Raw genomic sequence first — 15035 nt, forward strand, 5'->3', positions numbered from 1 at the left:
GGTCGGAACGAAAACCCCCCAAATTGGGAAGGGGCAACAAAGCACGGGCCACAAACAAACACAGGGACTTGCGATTTCATGCACGCCACACCATAACACCGACTGTCCACAGCCTTAACAATTCTGTGATCTCAACCATGGCAGAACCAATGTCAACGCTCTCGCCGGGCAAGCTCAATGCGAATTCGAACTCGATGCTGATCGAAGACTACTTTGACATGACTTTCCACGAACAACCTTCGTCGCCTTTTGTGTCGCATATCGAGAACGACCAGGAGAACATTGCGCCTAATGTCGCACCGACACCCTCGAAGCTCCTGCCCGAATTTAGTGACGAAGTACTGCAGTCCGCCATCAAGATTTCACCTGAAAAGAAGTTTGGAACAAAGGAGCGCGCAAGCCCAATGAAGAATTCACCTGTTAAGAATTTGATGGATGACTTCGAAGAGGCAGCATTCAAGTCCAGCGTCGGTAGTCAAAATAGCCCCAAGAAGTGTTCGCCAGTCAAGCAGATCGCTATGGAGCGACCCGAGTCCGCCATGAGCAGCCGTTCCCTTAAGAGTCGGTCGCGTCCGGAGTCTCCTCGCGCGCCATCATTTGAATCCTCACAACAAATAGCACCTTCCGAGGACGATACCCAAGAAATACTTCCTACACCTTCTAAACGCCCGCCATCCTTTCATAGGGACTCTGCACTGCGCGAAAACGAAGGATTGACGGTTGCCATGAGATACATGGAAGAGACACGCACAGAAAGCCATGAGAATCTCACCAGACAGAGATCGCCGGAGGATGAGTTTGAAGTAGATCTGGGGTTCGAGAATACCGATTTCAACCCCGACGGGCCCGAGTGCACGTCAGCAGATATGGACGATACCTGCTTCAGCAACTTTTCCGAGATGCCTGGGCTAGACATGACCAAGTTTGCATTCCTCAAGCAGAGCCCTGCGAAGGGTGAACCACAAGATGTAAGCTATATAAATACAAAGAGAGTTGCAACACTAACAGTTTGTTAAGGCCACTCCTCGGGCTCGCCCACACATGACACCTTCAACGGTCCGCCGCGCCGAACGCACACCTTCTCCCACACCTCGCCGTACATACAAGGAGAACGACACTACAAACCTGCTTCTCGATTTCACAGCGCAGTTTGAGTCGTTCTCATCGTCTCGCCGTAACTCCCCAGCTCGCGGACGCCCCTCACCCCCCAAATCCTCAACACAACCAGACCTTCGCTCTTACTATCAGAACCAGCGATCGCCTGCCAAGGGTGGACCGTACGTCCCGGCTACTCCAAGCCAGAGTCGCCAGATGTTCAATCTTCTGGACTTCGAGCTGCCTCCGCCACCAACACCGCGATCTTTGCCTACCGTAACTATCCGGGAAATGGAGTCTGTGAAGTCACATTTCCAATCTCAGATCTCATCGCTGACCGCCAGCTTGTCTGGTAAGGAGGCCGAAGTAGGGTCTCTATCGAAAGCTATCGCTGACGCCGAGCGTCGGGTCGGCGAGGCCCACGAGACAGTTCGCGACGAGCGATCAGCCCGCGAGTATGCGGAGGCACAGATGACAGACTGGAAGATGAAGGGCGAAGAAGTCCAGAAGCTTTTGCAGGATGTACAGTCTGAGTTGGCACGTAATGATAACGAGCGTGAGCAGCTTCTTGCGCGACTTGCTGAAGCAGAGAGGCGTACCGAAGATGCTGAAAACCGCTCATCCGAGCTCGAGACTAAGGTCATCGAAGCTGAGAGCAAGAACGTGGACATGACTACTTTCATTAACAACGACGAAGAAGAAAACAAGAAAATCTACTCTGAGATGGAATGCCAGGCGGCGATCGCCGAGAAGGTCAATGAGGTTGCACGCGAATTGCATTCCGCGTACAAGGCTAAGCACGAGAAGAAGATAAAGGCGCTCAAAGACAACTACCAGAAGAAAGCCGATGAGCGGTGTAAGGAGCTTCGCGTTCAGATTATTCGTCTCGAGCGACAAGTCGAAGAGACTGAGAAGAAGCGCGATAACACTTTCAGTAAGATCATGCATGGAGAGCCGGGATCCACAACGGACGATACGTGCGAGAAATGCGGCAAGAACGCAAAGGCTTTGTCCTCGGTATCCTCCTCGAACGCAGAATATGTCCAGAAACTCGAGGCTCAACGCGCCGAGCTTGAAAACCTCAAGGCCAAACTCGCCGGTCTACAATCCGAGCTCCAGTCCCTTCGCAGATCTCACGACACGCTCGTCGATGACCTTGAAGCCGAGCGTATAGAGAAAGGAGAACTAGTCGCCGCAGCAGAGCAGATGCTCTCCATGTGCGGCGAGAAGATGGAGGAACTGCAACAAGGAGACCGACGCTCACATACTGGAACTGCACCACCAAGCGCACCCACACAACACGCTCCCCCTGAGCAGGTCATGCGCAACACTGGCTTTCTTGCCGGCAGTTCCACAAACTCGCGCCCAGGCTCCGCCCTCGGAGGACGACCAGGTAGTGCCATGGGTGCTAGGCATGAACGTAGTGGTAGTGGGACTGCGAAACCGTCCGGTCTGAGGGCGCCGGGCGGTTTTGGTTTCCAAGGCGGTGCTCCAGCGCTGAACAGAAGTACGAGTGGTGCGGGGAAGAGTAGGCTATTAAGTAACATTGAGAGGATGGGTGGGGGTAGGACTCAGGAGTAGCATGTCTGGCCTGCTGGCATTGGGATTTCGAAGTGGTTTGGGGGTGTTTTGGCTATGAGGACGGATCTCGGGTGGGATGTGAGAACGTGATATGGTGTCTGTGTATATTGGCGCTTTCTGCTTTTTGGGTGGCGTGTTGGTTGGGAACTGTACGACTTGACTCTTCAAGGTCGTTTCGTTGGATGTCTTTAGCTACCGTGCGTAGCTTGTAAAGTAATGAAGTCTATGCAGCTCTATAGAGAAATGTGTACATGGGTCTCACGTGCACACGCTTTTGTAATATTGTTATAGCAGCTATGGGTGTTGCATTTCCCCCCACAAGCTTCGGGAAATGCGCCATAGCGTGTAACATTTCTCACTCTGAGTTATACTCAAACTAGCCCAAGACTGACTGTTCGCCTATCAGAGATTGTCAGTTCGCAGTGAGTACTGTCTCACAGCATTAGTGGTGACTTCACTTTCACCTCATCTCCGCACATATAAAGGTTTCTTGGTGCCGTTCTCCTGTTTCTTATCCCCCACCGCTTATCTTGGCACTCTCACCCGCATTAACTTGAGGCAAGGCCGCTCCTTCCTACATTATCTTATAGAGAGAAAATGATGTCGGAGTCGAGTTCATCATCTGGAACTGCCAACATAATTCAGACACCCGGCGAACAGAACGAATCGAGCCCCACTTTTGAAGTGGCGAAGCATTACGCTCCGCAGGGAGAATGGACACTGCATCGGCTTGTTACATGTACCGGTTTTCTGTGCCATCGTTGCAATAAGCAGAAGAAAGCGAAGCTTGTTGCTACCCGCCACAATCAATGGGACGAGGTTTGCTGCAATGGTTGTTATGGCGAGCTTCTCTCAAAGGGAAAATAAGGTCTGTACTACCCTAGCGCTGTTAAGGCGCCGCACATCCTAATGCACTATAGAATAATCGCCATTCTCAGGGTTGAAATGTGTAAAGAGTTAGCGTTGTTGTTAGTGGCCTCATAGCAGTAGCAGCATACACGCACGGTACATGAATCCGTTACCCCGCCTTTCTGGCCCAATTGTCTTCCAGTGCGATAAGCATGCGTCCGTTTCGCGGAAGAACCAGTTTAACGGGCCCAAATTCTAGGCAGACGGCTGAGGAAGCTTGCTAGCGTTGGAAGGGTTAGAAAAGAGAGCCCTGCGCGGTCCTAGGTCTAAACTGCTAATCCGTACCATGATCTCTCACCTTTAGCCCTTACGCCCAACTGTGTCAATATGGAGCTTTTCATGCACAATCTACCTCCACATATCACCGACAATGAGCTAAAAAGGCATCTGACGCCCTTGGTGAATTCTCTCGGGATCAGGGACTGGAGCTGTCAGAAGCAGCGGAAGAAGAAGTTTGGAAACATCACATTCCTATATGCCAATGACGGCACGCGATTTCAGAAACAGTACGGACCAACCAAGCTCGGCGTCAATCGCTCTGATTAATCAAAGCGCAGGACCCCCGTGGTGATACTAAACACCCCCGCCTACTGCAAGCCTAGCAAATACGATCCGGATCCTTTCCTCCTAAAAAGCTTGGCCAAGTCAGCCGAGGATCGTCAGGAAGCCGAACAGTGAGTCGTGACTACATTACGAGAACTCACCTATCTAATCCTAAACAGATATCAATATCCCCATAAGGCAGCAAATGTGGTAGTCGCCGTTCAGTCGTTTTCATGTGGTTATTACAGCTACGTTGATAACAAACTCGTCTATTCACCCGAACTAGAGTGGGAGACGGAAAGAGGGATTGCAAAGTTTGTCAAAAATACACTGATAGTCACGTTCGGTGGTCCTGGGCGTCCGAAGCGTATTGAGATACCTTATCGAATCGTCGAGGGGATTATCGTCTCGACACAGCTGCGAGCCTTGACCTTGACATTGTGGGAAACCCCACGATTGTTTGAGGAGGCCGATCAAGATTTGGCTATGCTCATGGCTAGTCTAGGATTCCAACAACGATCCCACGTCCCTTCGAGAACCCGACTTTCTGAGCTTCCACACAGTACACAGAGTCACCGCGCAATTTCTGGGCAGTCACTAGTCTACCGTATGGTACTATCGGCTGCAGAATTTGGCAAAACCACCAAGCAATTGCTCGAGTTGGACTGCTTTGCAATTTCACACTATAATTTCCCAGCAGTTCCGTTACATGCACAAAGAAGCTTGGTAGAAGGACTGAAGTCTTTCAACATGGCAGTTCAAGAGTTTGCTGATGTGCTGCCATTCAGCGTGCTCTATCAATTAGAGGCCTTAGTAAGGAATGGATTCCTCCTCCCGTGGACGGTTGAGACGCTCCTGATACGGATGGCGACGATTACAAAGGGAAAGCAGAAACTCAACAAGGAAGAAAATGCCAGAGTGAGCTCTGTCCCAAATACCAAGCAACTGCCATACGATATGAAGCGATGTCCAATCTCAGCTGGGGCCGTGAAGAAGCTGTTCTCACAATTACCCTTCCCTAGCCTTGAGGTTGACGCTTCCACATTTGGGGTTAGCGAGATCTGGGGATACCTCGAGGACAACGAGAAGGAAATTCGAAAGGGGCTTGGCATGAAACTCATATCAGTACGTTACCCCACATAAGACAATCAGTTTACCAACATATGAACAGGAGAGAGCACGTCAAAACCTCACCGAGGTCTTTAAGGTCAATATCACGCCAACTGGAATGACTTTGCAGGGGCCCGAACCTGAGGCAAAGAATCGCATACTACGGCGGTTCCCCGACCACACCGAGTACTTTATTCGGGTGCAGTTTTGCGAAGAGGATGGAACAGACGTCCAATTCAACTCGAGAGTCTCTAACGACCGGATCTATCAGCGGTTCAAGGATGTTTTCAAGAACGGTATCGCTATTGGTGGAAGAGTGTACGGCTTTCTGGGATTCTCCCATTCCTCGCTCCGGAGCCACGCAGCCTGGTTTATGGCTCCGTTCGTTCACGAGTCCAAGCTTCAGACCTACTTCTCCATTATATCCCACCTTGGCCACTTTTCCGACATATACTCTACGGCTCGTTGCGCCGCTCGAATCGGGCAAGCATTCTCTGAAACCCCAGTCGCGGTTTCGCTCAGTGCAAACAGCATCCAGAACGATTTACTCCCAGATGTCAAATCGAAGGACGGTAGTCGAGTCTTTAGCGATGGCGTAGGAACAATATCCCAACAAGCTATGGAAGCTATTCATGCAGTAATGGCCCGGCGAAAAGCTCTTCCCACTTGTTTCCAGATTAGGTGGGGTGGCGCGAAGGGTATGCTTGCGCTTGATGCCCGCCTAGAAGGCAAGGTGATGATGGTGCGTCCTTCGATGGTCAAATTCGAGAGTAACGATAAGGCAAACCTCGAGATTTGCGATATGGCTAACAAGCCAATTCCCCTGGTGCTAAATCGACAGGTACGTTGTGCGATGCCCACCGATCTAAATCAATGTTCACAGGTAGTATTTACTGATTCTCTTTTTTCAGACAATCAAGATTTTGGAAGATCTGGGCGTGCCTAAAGAATGGTTCTTTCAGCAGCAGAATCGAGCCCTGCGTCGCCTCCAACTGATTACAGCTCATATAGCCAACACTGTTGGATTTCTCCAAAGACAGAAGATTGCTGATAGCATCGGATTCCCACAGCTGCTCAGGCGACTGAGTGAAATCGGAATTGACTACCGGAATGATCGTTTCCTCTGCTCGGTAGTGGAAACAACAATTCTCTGTGAGCTGCGTTTACTGAAGCATAAGGCGAGAATACCGATTGAAAAAGGCGTTACGCTCTTTGGAATCATGGATGAAACGGGCTATCTCGAAGAAGGAGAAGTATACGTGACCTTCGATGATGCTGACTTTATTAGCGGCCACATGTCAGATCTTGATGGGTTGGAGGTCATTGTCACCCGCTCGCCTGCTTTGCACCCAGGCGACATACAACTGGCCACTAACATCATTCCACCTGACTTCCATCCGCTACGGATGTTGAAGAACTGCATTGTATTCTCGCAGAAGGGCAAAAGAGATCTGCCTAGTTGTCTCAGTGGAGGTGACTTGGACGGCGACCTCTACGGCATCATATGGGATCAGCGTGCCGTAAAACAGTGCAATTCCCTCTACGAACCTGCCGACTATCCCCGTGTTGAGCCTCTAAACCTTGGACGGACAGTTACTCGTGAGGACATGACCGACTTTTTCGTGCAATTCATGGCAACGGATCAACTTGGCCTCATCGCTGTGAAGCACATGATATTAGCGGACCAGAAAGATGCAGGTACCGCGGATCAAGGTACGAAACGATATCAAAAGCCTAAATGTAGTATTTCTAACAGCCCTCGGAAGATTGTTTGTTGCTAGCCCAGATGCATTCGACCGGTGTTGATTACTCAAAATCGGGCATACCCGTTGATATGTCATTGTTCAGGCAACTCAAATCGAACAAATACCGGCCTGACTTGTAAGCTCGATGAACAGTCTAATGGAATGCTGCGAGACCATAGCTAACATGACCCTAGCCTTGCACCTGCCCCGCCCGCCAATATACAGGACCGAACCGAGATCTTGTTCGATGTGCCAACTGCCCCATCAGCCAACGACAACGACGAAGACGAGAATCCTGGGCCGACCCACCTCTACTATCGCTCCGATAGAATCCTTGGACTACTATACAGAGCGATTGATGAGAAGAAGATCTGGTTTGAGAACATAAAGTTTCCAGTCCACCACGGTGTTGGCGTCTTCGATGGGCTCTTTAGCTATATCAAGTCAGAGTGCGCTAGCAAGCTCGGAGGGATCAGTTGGACGAGTGCCATTACAGAAAAGGCATGGGAAATTCGGCATGCGTGAGTCTTGTGTGTACGAACACTGCTAGACCAGCGACCACTAACCACCGTTTCCAGCTATGAGGGCGCTATCGCTACGACGACCCTGGATTATTCAGAACATGCTGCCATCAGTATCACAGAACTCGAAGTCTTCACGGGTAGCATCTACAATAGGTCTGGTGTCCATACACGTCGTCAACGAGACAAGTCCCTTCGTCTTAGGGATGAGTTTGAACGTATTGCAAAGTGGGCACAGGGTGTCATGCGCAAGCGCGACATAGCAACTGAAGAAGAAGGACAAAACGATGAAGCAGATACGCCTGATGAAGCCCTTGCTCTTAGTCTTGCCTGCCTGCATGTAGGTTGTATCAATGACACAGGCAAATCTTCCTCGGACTTGGTGCGACGTGGGGGAAGCCCGTTTTACAGCTTCAAGGTTGTCGCTGCCTGTTGCGCGGTAAAGGAACTTGATGCTGCTATCAGACGGGCAGAAACGGTCAGTGTAGAAACTGAATTTGCTAGCCTGACTTGACTGCTCATGCAAGCGGGCGGCATTGTCGTCTTAATAATCCCTAGCCCTAGGGGAGATGAAATATAACATTGACATACGTTTCCTTCGTTGATAAAAGTCTACGAGTATAACAACTGCGGTACTTTGAGGCATTTCATGTGGCATTTCAATCGTCATATCGTTCCATGTACCAGGTACTGGATCTCGTCATCGGCCCCACATCTTGCGCAGATAACACTACAGAATACTAATGCTACGCTACCTAGCCCACAGGATTCTATGCTGACATGAAGCAGGGTGCAGCAGCTTCAAGCAGAAGGTGGATACCCAAGCAGCGACAAGCTCCTCCAAGCTCCTCCAAGCTTTGCACATACCTGCCTATTTAGGCATCGCTCGCTGCACCGCTGCCCCGCCTTGGAGATAAAGCCGAAGAGCGAGCGACCGGACCTGCATCCCGGGAACGCGCTTCAGGTATGTTTATAAGCTGTGTGCAGTCCTCTTGATTTCTTGGTACGCAAAAAGACCTGCATGATGAAGATCCTGACATTGCTTTGCAGTTTTGCCGCCTTGGGCTCAGCGACTCCAGCTCCTTCACGATGGCAAAGCAAGAGAGCGTCGGCTGCTGCACCAGTTTATGCAGCTCACGCCATTGACCAGCCTGTATGCGTCTTCGCATTCTTTCATTCTTCGTGTTCCCTCTGACCAAGTGCAGATTGATCATTTCCCGAAATCTGACCGTTATGAACCGCACACCAAAGACACGTTCAAGCAGCGGTACTTCTTCGACTCGTCATACTACAAGCCTGGAGGACCAGTATTTCTATATATTGGTGGAGAGACGAGCGGAGAAAGTCGATTCTCGAACCTACAAACTGGGAGTGAGTGCAAAATACCCACTGCAACTACACAGCAATATACTGACCTGTATAGTCATCCAGATTCTCATGGAAAAGTTCAATGGTCTTGGAGTCATTCTAGAGAACCGTTATTATGGACAGAGCTGGCCCTACAACACGAGCACGACGGATGAATTGAGATTTCTTACCACCGAACAAAGTAAGAAATACATTCATCGTTCCTTGTTCTTTGGTCTAACATGAAGCAGCCATTGCCGACAACGCGTACTTCAGGCAACATGCTACGTTCCCTGGGGTCAACAGCAGCCTCAGTGGTCCTGATGTTCCATGGATCATGTATGGTGGTTCTCTTGCCGGTGCACATACTGCCTTCACTATGAAGACCTACAACTCCATCTTTGCTGGCGGCATTGGTAGCAGTGCTACCACCCAAGCATTGCTTGAGTATCCTCAGTGGTACGACCCGATTATCAAGTACGGCCCTGCAGACTGCATTTCCAGAGTCGTCAACATCGTCGACAAGATTGATGCTCTTATTAAGTCTGGTGATAAGCAAGGCATCCAGCAACTTAAGGACATATTTGGTCTTGGTGCATTGCAGAGCCTAGGAGACTTCGCTATGACGATTGCGTTTCCCATCGGTGGCCCTATGAACTACCCAACTAACACCTGGCAAGAGCTCAACTGGTCCGACCGCTACGGCTCCAGCGACTTTTGGGACTTCTGCTCCAATGTTACAAACATCAACCCCCCGAAGAACATCAGCAGTGTTGACACCGCGCTTTCGAAATACTCCAACGGAGAGGCTTGGACCGGCTTAGGCGGATACGCCGATTACGTGAAGAAGGTTCTCATCCCAACCTGCGAAAGCGGTAGAATCGACAGTACAGACACCGGCTGCTACGGCACGCAGAACCAGACTTATTACGCCGATCCCACTAACGGCGCTTCTCGATCATACCTCTACTCGACATGCGCCGAGTCAGGCGCCTATCAAGTCGCCCCCAAACATGGCCCGTCGCTCATCTCCCGCGTCTTGCAAATCCCCTACACGCAACAATGGTGCACCTGGGCCTTCCCGCCTGGCAAACACAACAGCATCCCTAAGAGCCCTGAGCTGCACTACTACAACAAGTACGGTGGATGGAACACCCAAGCACCCAATCTTGCGCTCATTGACGGAAGTACCGATGTCTGGCTTGATCTCTGTTATCACTCAGACCTGGCGCCCAAGCCGAGAGTTAGCAGCGACAAGTATCCGAGTTATCTGATTGCCGGCGCGGGACATCATTGGGATAGTTTCGGGATCAAGAACGTTACTGCTGAGCCGGCGTATATTCGCGAGGCGCACCTCTGGGAGGAGAGGACCGTGAGCAGGTTTTTGCAGTTTTGGTCGGAGAAGAAGCATTGAGATTAGTGGAGGGGTCATGTATTGCTCGCGTTATAAAGGTATTCTGCCATCGCGCAGGGACACTGCTTTCCACACAAGTTCTATGGCCTCACCCTACGCACTACAGATGTAATGATGTTTGTACTGATTCACTGTTTCGTTTGAGACCCAGTCGTATCGAAGCAGTCGGTATTCTCGTAGTTCGCCTAAGAAGCTCTAAAGTCCGACCTATGGAGAAAGGACTACAGCACTAAAGAATACCTACGAAAAGCGAGGGCGTATATACATCTCCCATACGCAGTTCAATCTATAAATCCATCCTCACAACTCCCTCCCTAATTTCCCTTACTTCTTCTCACACCACGCCTTGAACTCTTGATTAAATCCCTCCCAGCCCTTGACCGTCTTCGCCGCAAAACCCAATTGCCTTGCAATGACATTCTGACCCATCATGAACCCTAGTGCACCGCTGAAATACTCTTCTTGAGTGAATTTTGTGCCGCCTGGGATGGATGTGCTGGGCTCGAATCTGAAGCCGTGGTCACCAGTGAAGAGAACGGGAATGGAGCCTCTCCATTGGAAGTGTTCAGGCTTGTTTTCCTGAATGGAGTTAGTATTGCGGGGGGTTGGATTTATGAAATATAGTATCAATGATGATGAGAAGGAGAAGGAGGATGTAGTAATGGAGATTTGGATGAGTTTCATGAAAGGTTATTAACAAGGCTTGAACAGGGCCACTTACAAGAATGATTGCATCCATTTTTTGCCCCGCGCCTGCAAATACGACATGGACTTTGTTGCCTGGAGCGAGCGACTTGCTTGGAGCGAGCGGGGTGATGGAGCCGAAGAAGTCTTTGTGGTATTTTGGGAGGGATTCGAAGTCCAAGAACTAAGAGATGAGAAGGTTAGCTACTGGTACTAGTTGGAAAGCGTGTAAGTCCGAGTTCGCGTGCTGACAATGCCATAGTAGGGAGTAGTATCAATGGAATTACCTTCGCTCTTACAACCTCAGGAGGGGCTGCGATGTCGATTGTTGCTGCGATGGCCATATTGATTCTAGGAAGGCTTGTGATCTAAAGGACGCGGATGCTTTGATACTTTGCTCGTGTGGCTATGGAAGGGCTACCACCTGGAGCGATAGTGGACCGGAAAGTGCACGTTCTGAAGGCTTTGTGGACTGTTTAGTTCTCTAATGTAAAACGCGAGTTTGGATCTAGTTGTCGTATGCCTGAGGTCCCCCCTCACTCTCTCACTCTCTTACTATATATATGCATTGTCAGACGCTTAGCGCAAGAGGAAACCAAGATTACTGTGCATATCGCCCGGGAAATCGCACGATCTTACTGACTGGGGTACTCGTGCAATGAGCCGCAAGCGGTATACTCTGCGCAGGGGACGTGCGGGGTACCTGTCAGGCAGCAACCACCGATACCACCACGACCCTCACCTTGGCTATCATATAGCCCTTTGGCCAAACGTCTCTCGACGCCTGCATACTGCACAGCTGACTCATGGTCAATGTGGGCGGCAGGTCTAAAGGATGCTCACACTGCCGCAGAAGGCGCATCAAATGCGGTAGGCCTTAAGTTTTCGCACTTTGCACACTCGCGGCTCACATCGCTCCAGATGAGAACCGTCCCATCTGCAGGCGGTGCCAGGGAAGCGGTCTTCAATGTGACGGACCGAGAGACACAGCTTTCATTGAAGGAACGATTGTGAGATCTAGGAGGTCTCAAAACCCAGCGATAGCATGGGTGAGGCGTGACATTGAAGAGCAAAACCGTGCTGTTCAGACAATACTGCAGTCCACTGTCCCTTTAAAGCAGAACGAGCATGAGGTATACATTTGCTATACGCGCAAGCACCTCCTCCCCGGTGGCCCCCTGGACGTGGGACTGCAGGACCTCCAACTTGCTGACATCACAACGACGAGCCGAAAGACTACCGATAGCGTGAAAGGACCGGTCTTCAACCAAGCCATGCTGAGCTTCGCCGCCGTGTTTTTCGGTGCTCAACACAAACAAACCAGGATCCTGACACAAGGATATGCCATGCACGGAGCTGCACTCAAGCAGCTAAACTTCACCCTATCAGACTCAAGCTGCTACATCCGCGATGAAGTCATCGTCTCCGTTATCGCGCTGGCTATGCTGGAATGCCTTGTACCCACTGGGCCCAAGAACTATCTCAAGCACATGCTTGGCCTCGAAAGACTGCTCGAGCTGCGTAAGCCAGAATACCTTGCGCATTGTGTGAGGAATATGATTCTGTTTGCGTCGGTGCGGGCAAGGAAACCATCGATTTTGGCGAGACCAGAATGGAAGAAGGTATTGAGAGTGCACTGCGCCGACCAAGACATGCAAGAGCAGGACTTGTGCGACGCTTTGGCCGACTGTACCGTCCTGCTCGCGGAGTGCGACAAGTTGATGACACTCTGGGCATTTGATATGGAAAAGGCAGTTCCGCAGCGAGATAAGTTGGAGCGAAATGCTGTGGCGCTGTTGACGTATTTGCGTACTTGGAAAGACGCATGGGATAGCGACGAACAAAATGCTTATTATGTGGAGTTAGCACCTCCTAGCGACTCGCAGTCTCCGCCGGCACAGAGTGTGGGTGATGACTCGCGACGCATGAGTACGGTTCTAAGGTTCGGAACAGGCTCGGCAGCAAGAATGTTGATGCTGCACAGCACAACACTTATTCATGTCCTCCAAATCCTTGCTTCTCTTCCACTCAACAGCTCGGAAGACCGCAGCGAGCAAACCGCGTCTCTGATCCCCTGGCAGTACACTGCACGTGAGGACGATGACATCTGGGAATGCATCGCAAATGCTGAATGGGCTGCTGCGGCACGCTTAGCCGCTCTGCAAGCTGGACAGTGTCTCCCCGACTATCTGGATCACGAGAGGGCACTTTCTGATCTGCAATTCGCTTCACCAGTGGTTCAATGGGCTGTTAGCACATCGTGGAAGACACTTGGTGAAAATGGGACGGCCGAGGGGCGGTGGATGATGGGCCTACTGAATGAAAGAAGTAACCAGGCTATTGCGAGAGGTATGTGGGATGCATGATATATCGAATCGAGGGATGAATGTGGGTGCATTTGTAAGTCTTCTAGCTTCATACTTTTGTATTTACATTTGTCGTTTATTACATCGTCCATATAAGTAAATACATCAAGCTACATAATTCAACAGTCTCACGCCCTAATCATCAACCCCCACCCCTTGAACGCCACCCGTGCCATAACCAACATTGCCGCACTACCAAACAACATGCATCCCCCAAACGTCCACACGGCATCAAATCCACTACGATCGAGCACCGCCCCACCGATCGGCGTCCCAATCAAGACCCCCACTGCAATGCAAGCGAAACTCTGCCCTAGGCGTGTGCCAATCTTGTCCCTTGCATCCGTGCTAAGATGCATAATGATGGTTGGCGGCAGACTAACAAAGGACCCAGAAAAGAATCCATAGAACGCCATGAGAACAACGATGCCCGCGGTGTTTGAGACGGCCATGAAGCACACACAGAGAAGCCCAGAGACGAGGCAGCAAGGTATAACGACGTTGAAAGGCCCGACTTTGTCAGAGAAGAGGTTGGGAAGAATACGTCTGTGAACGTCAGTTGTTATATCCTCACACACCTTTCCGTACAAGTGGGACTGTGAGTTTGCTTACCCGAAAACACTCGTGCTGTTCATAACAGCCAGCAGATAGAACCCCAGGTCCGGATTCGTAATATGTTGTCGTATCGCATACACCTGGGCATAGAAAAACGGCATATACAGCCCCATGAAGCCGCAAAAGAACCCAAACACCTGAAAACTATACGCGGGGATGAGGAACGCGGGTAGATCGAGCAAAGAGCGCGATTTAGCGGGCAAAACGCGTACGCGCATGACTACATTGGGTATAATCATGGTGCCGAGCACGATGAAGCCGAGCACGCGCGTCGTCCACGCGAAACCGATTTTCGGCAGCAGCTTGTGGAAGACGATGGGGTAGATGACGCCGCCGAAGGAGGAGCCTGACGCTGCGATGCCGATGGCTGTACCAATGCGGGTGGAGAAGTAAGTAGAGAGGATAGCGACGCTGGGGATGAACAGGGCGCCTGTGCCTATGCCGATGCAAAATCCCTGCGCGAGGAGAATTTGCCAGTACTCTGTGCAGAGCGAGAGCATCATTTGGCCGAGGACGAGCATGACGCTCCCGAAGATGAGGAGTTCGCGGAAGTAGCCGGCATCGTAGATTGGTCCCGTGAGCGCGCCTACTTCGAGGAGTAGAAAGGCTTGGATGGAGCCGATCCATGATATGGCCGAGGGACTTGTGTTGGGTAGGAGCGTGGTTCCGTAATATGCAGAATATGACCCGTATGTGTTAATTACGCCCCAGGAGTTGAAGAGGAGGAAGAAACCACCTAGAACTTGCAGCCAGGCCCATAGACCGCCGTCTGGTATACTCGAAGCATCTCTTACACTATGTTTTGATTGGACTGGCTCGAGAGCTGCATCATCCGTCTCTTCCTGGTTCTCCCCGTCTCCTATTACGTGCTGCATCTTCTCTTGCACCTCAAGCTGACTCGCCACTTCGCTGTCGCGAGTTCGTATCGAGTCGCTTGAAAGCGATGGCTGGCTTGGTGTTTCATCCGACACTGTGTTGGACTGCTTTTCTAGCGTTCCTCTCGGTTGATCCATTTTCGGTTGATCCACTTTCGCAACTGGCGACGCTGATGTTGAAGTCTGGGTATGCATCGGCTTTAAGCGCTCTCGCCAAGTGCTAAGAACCT

General features: G+C 50.8%; 7 protein-coding genes across 7 annotated transcripts; 5 read left to right on the forward strand and 2 right to left on the reverse strand.

Annotated features, from left to right (window-relative positions):
• The first annotated feature begins 104 nt into the window (after positions 1–104).
• On the forward strand, positions 105–2821 carry K460DRAFT_346633 (uncharacterized protein). Its single transcript, XM_040931314.1, has 2 exons — positions 105–968; positions 1018–2821. Exons 1-2 carry the CDS (start codon positions 138–140, stop codon positions 2674–2676), a joined length of 2490 nt encoding a protein of 829 aa, XP_040785167.1. The 5' UTR covers positions 105–137; the 3' UTR covers positions 2677–2821.
• A 306-nt stretch (positions 2822–3127) lies between these two features.
• On the forward strand, positions 3128–3661 carry K460DRAFT_189211 (uncharacterized protein). Its single transcript, XM_040927105.1, has 2 exons — positions 3128–3544; positions 3597–3661. The coding sequence occupies exon 1, from the start codon at positions 3274–3276 to the stop codon at positions 3541–3543; it is 270 nt and encodes an 89-aa protein (XP_040785168.1). The 5' UTR covers positions 3128–3273; the 3' UTR covers position 3544; positions 3597–3661.
• Positions 3662–3865: 204 nt separating this feature from the next.
• Positions 3866–8138, forward strand: K460DRAFT_320835 (RdRP-domain-containing protein). Its single transcript, XM_040930456.1, has 8 exons — positions 3866–4091; positions 4143–4259; positions 4308–5253; positions 5300–6079; positions 6150–6951; positions 7005–7119; positions 7178–7504; positions 7562–8138. The coding sequence occupies exons 1-8, from the start codon at positions 3913–3915 to the stop codon at positions 8016–8018; spliced, it is 3723 nt and encodes a 1240-aa protein (XP_040785169.1). The 5' UTR covers positions 3866–3912; the 3' UTR covers positions 8019–8138.
• Positions 8139–8525: 387 nt separating this feature from the next.
• Positions 8526–10265, forward strand: K460DRAFT_380419 (peptidase S28; the record flags this gene model as incomplete). Its single annotated transcript, XM_040935259.1, has 4 exons — positions 8526–8657; positions 8710–8875; positions 8928–9053; positions 9103–10265. The coding sequence occupies 4 exons, from the start codon at positions 8526–8528 to the stop codon at positions 10263–10265; spliced, it is 1587 nt and encodes a 528-aa protein (XP_040785170.1).
• Positions 10266–10589: 324 nt separating this feature from the next.
• On the reverse strand, positions 10590–11293 carry K460DRAFT_359187 (uncharacterized protein; the record flags this gene model as incomplete). The annotated part of the gene is made up of 3 exons (XM_040932179.1): positions 10590–10844; positions 10987–11133; positions 11237–11293. The coding sequence occupies 3 exons, from the start codon at positions 11291–11293 to the stop codon at positions 10590–10592; spliced, it is 459 nt and encodes a 152-aa protein (XP_040785171.1).
• A 412-nt stretch (positions 11294–11705) lies between these two features.
• On the forward strand, positions 11706–13451 carry K460DRAFT_370581 (uncharacterized protein). Its single transcript, XM_040934192.1, has 2 exons — positions 11706–11819; positions 11871–13451. The coding sequence occupies exons 1-2, from the start codon at positions 11756–11758 to the stop codon at positions 13313–13315; spliced, it is 1509 nt and encodes a 502-aa protein (XP_040785172.1). The 5' UTR covers positions 11706–11755; the 3' UTR covers positions 13316–13451.
• On the reverse strand, positions 13444–14943 carry K460DRAFT_292160 (MFS general substrate transporter; the record flags this gene model as incomplete). Its single annotated transcript, XM_040929337.1, has 2 exons — positions 13444–13861; positions 13928–14943. 2 exons carry the CDS (start codon positions 14941–14943, stop codon positions 13444–13446), a joined length of 1434 nt encoding a protein of 477 aa, XP_040785173.1.
• Between the last annotated feature and the right edge of the window lie 92 nt (positions 14944–15035).

The sequence above is a fragment of the Cucurbitaria berberidis genome, assembly GCF_010015615.1.
Source record: "Cucurbitaria berberidis CBS 394.84 unplaced genomic scaffold K460scaffold_5, whole genome shotgun sequence".
Taxonomy (NCBI): Eukaryota; Fungi; Ascomycota; class Dothideomycetes; order Pleosporales; family Cucurbitariaceae; genus Cucurbitaria; species Cucurbitaria berberidis.

Excerpts from the sequence above, each read along its gene's own strand:
- K460DRAFT_346633 (XM_040931314.1), top strand. The coding sequence starts at position 138 with ATGGCAGAACCAATGTCAACGCTCTCGCCGGGCAAGCTCAATGCGAAT. Across the intron at positions 969-1,017 it reads CGAAGGGTGAACCACAAGAT|GCCACTCCTCGGGCTCGCCC; the intron begins GTAAGCTATATA and ends CAGTTTGTTAAG.
- K460DRAFT_189211 (XM_040927105.1), top strand. The coding sequence starts at position 3,274 with ATGATGTCGGAGTCGAGTTCATCATCTGGAACTGCCAACATAATTCAG.
- K460DRAFT_320835 (XM_040930456.1), top strand. The coding sequence starts at position 3,913 with ATGGAGCTTTTCATGCACAATCTACCTCCACATATCACCGACAATGAG. Across the intron at positions 5,254-5,299 it reads TTGGCATGAAACTCATATCA|GAGAGAGCACGTCAAAACCT; the intron begins GTACGTTACCCC and ends ACATATGAACAG. Across the intron at positions 7,505-7,561 it reads GCATGGGAAATTCGGCATGC|CTATGAGGGCGCTATCGCTA; the intron begins GTGAGTCTTGTG and ends CACCGTTTCCAG.
- K460DRAFT_370581 (XM_040934192.1), top strand. The coding sequence starts at position 11,756 with ATGGTCAATGTGGGCGGCAGGTCTAAAGGATGCTCACACTGCCGCAGA. Across the intron at positions 11,820-11,870 it reads CAGAAGGCGCATCAAATGCG|ATGAGAACCGTCCCATCTGC; the intron begins GTAGGCCTTAAG and ends ACATCGCTCCAG.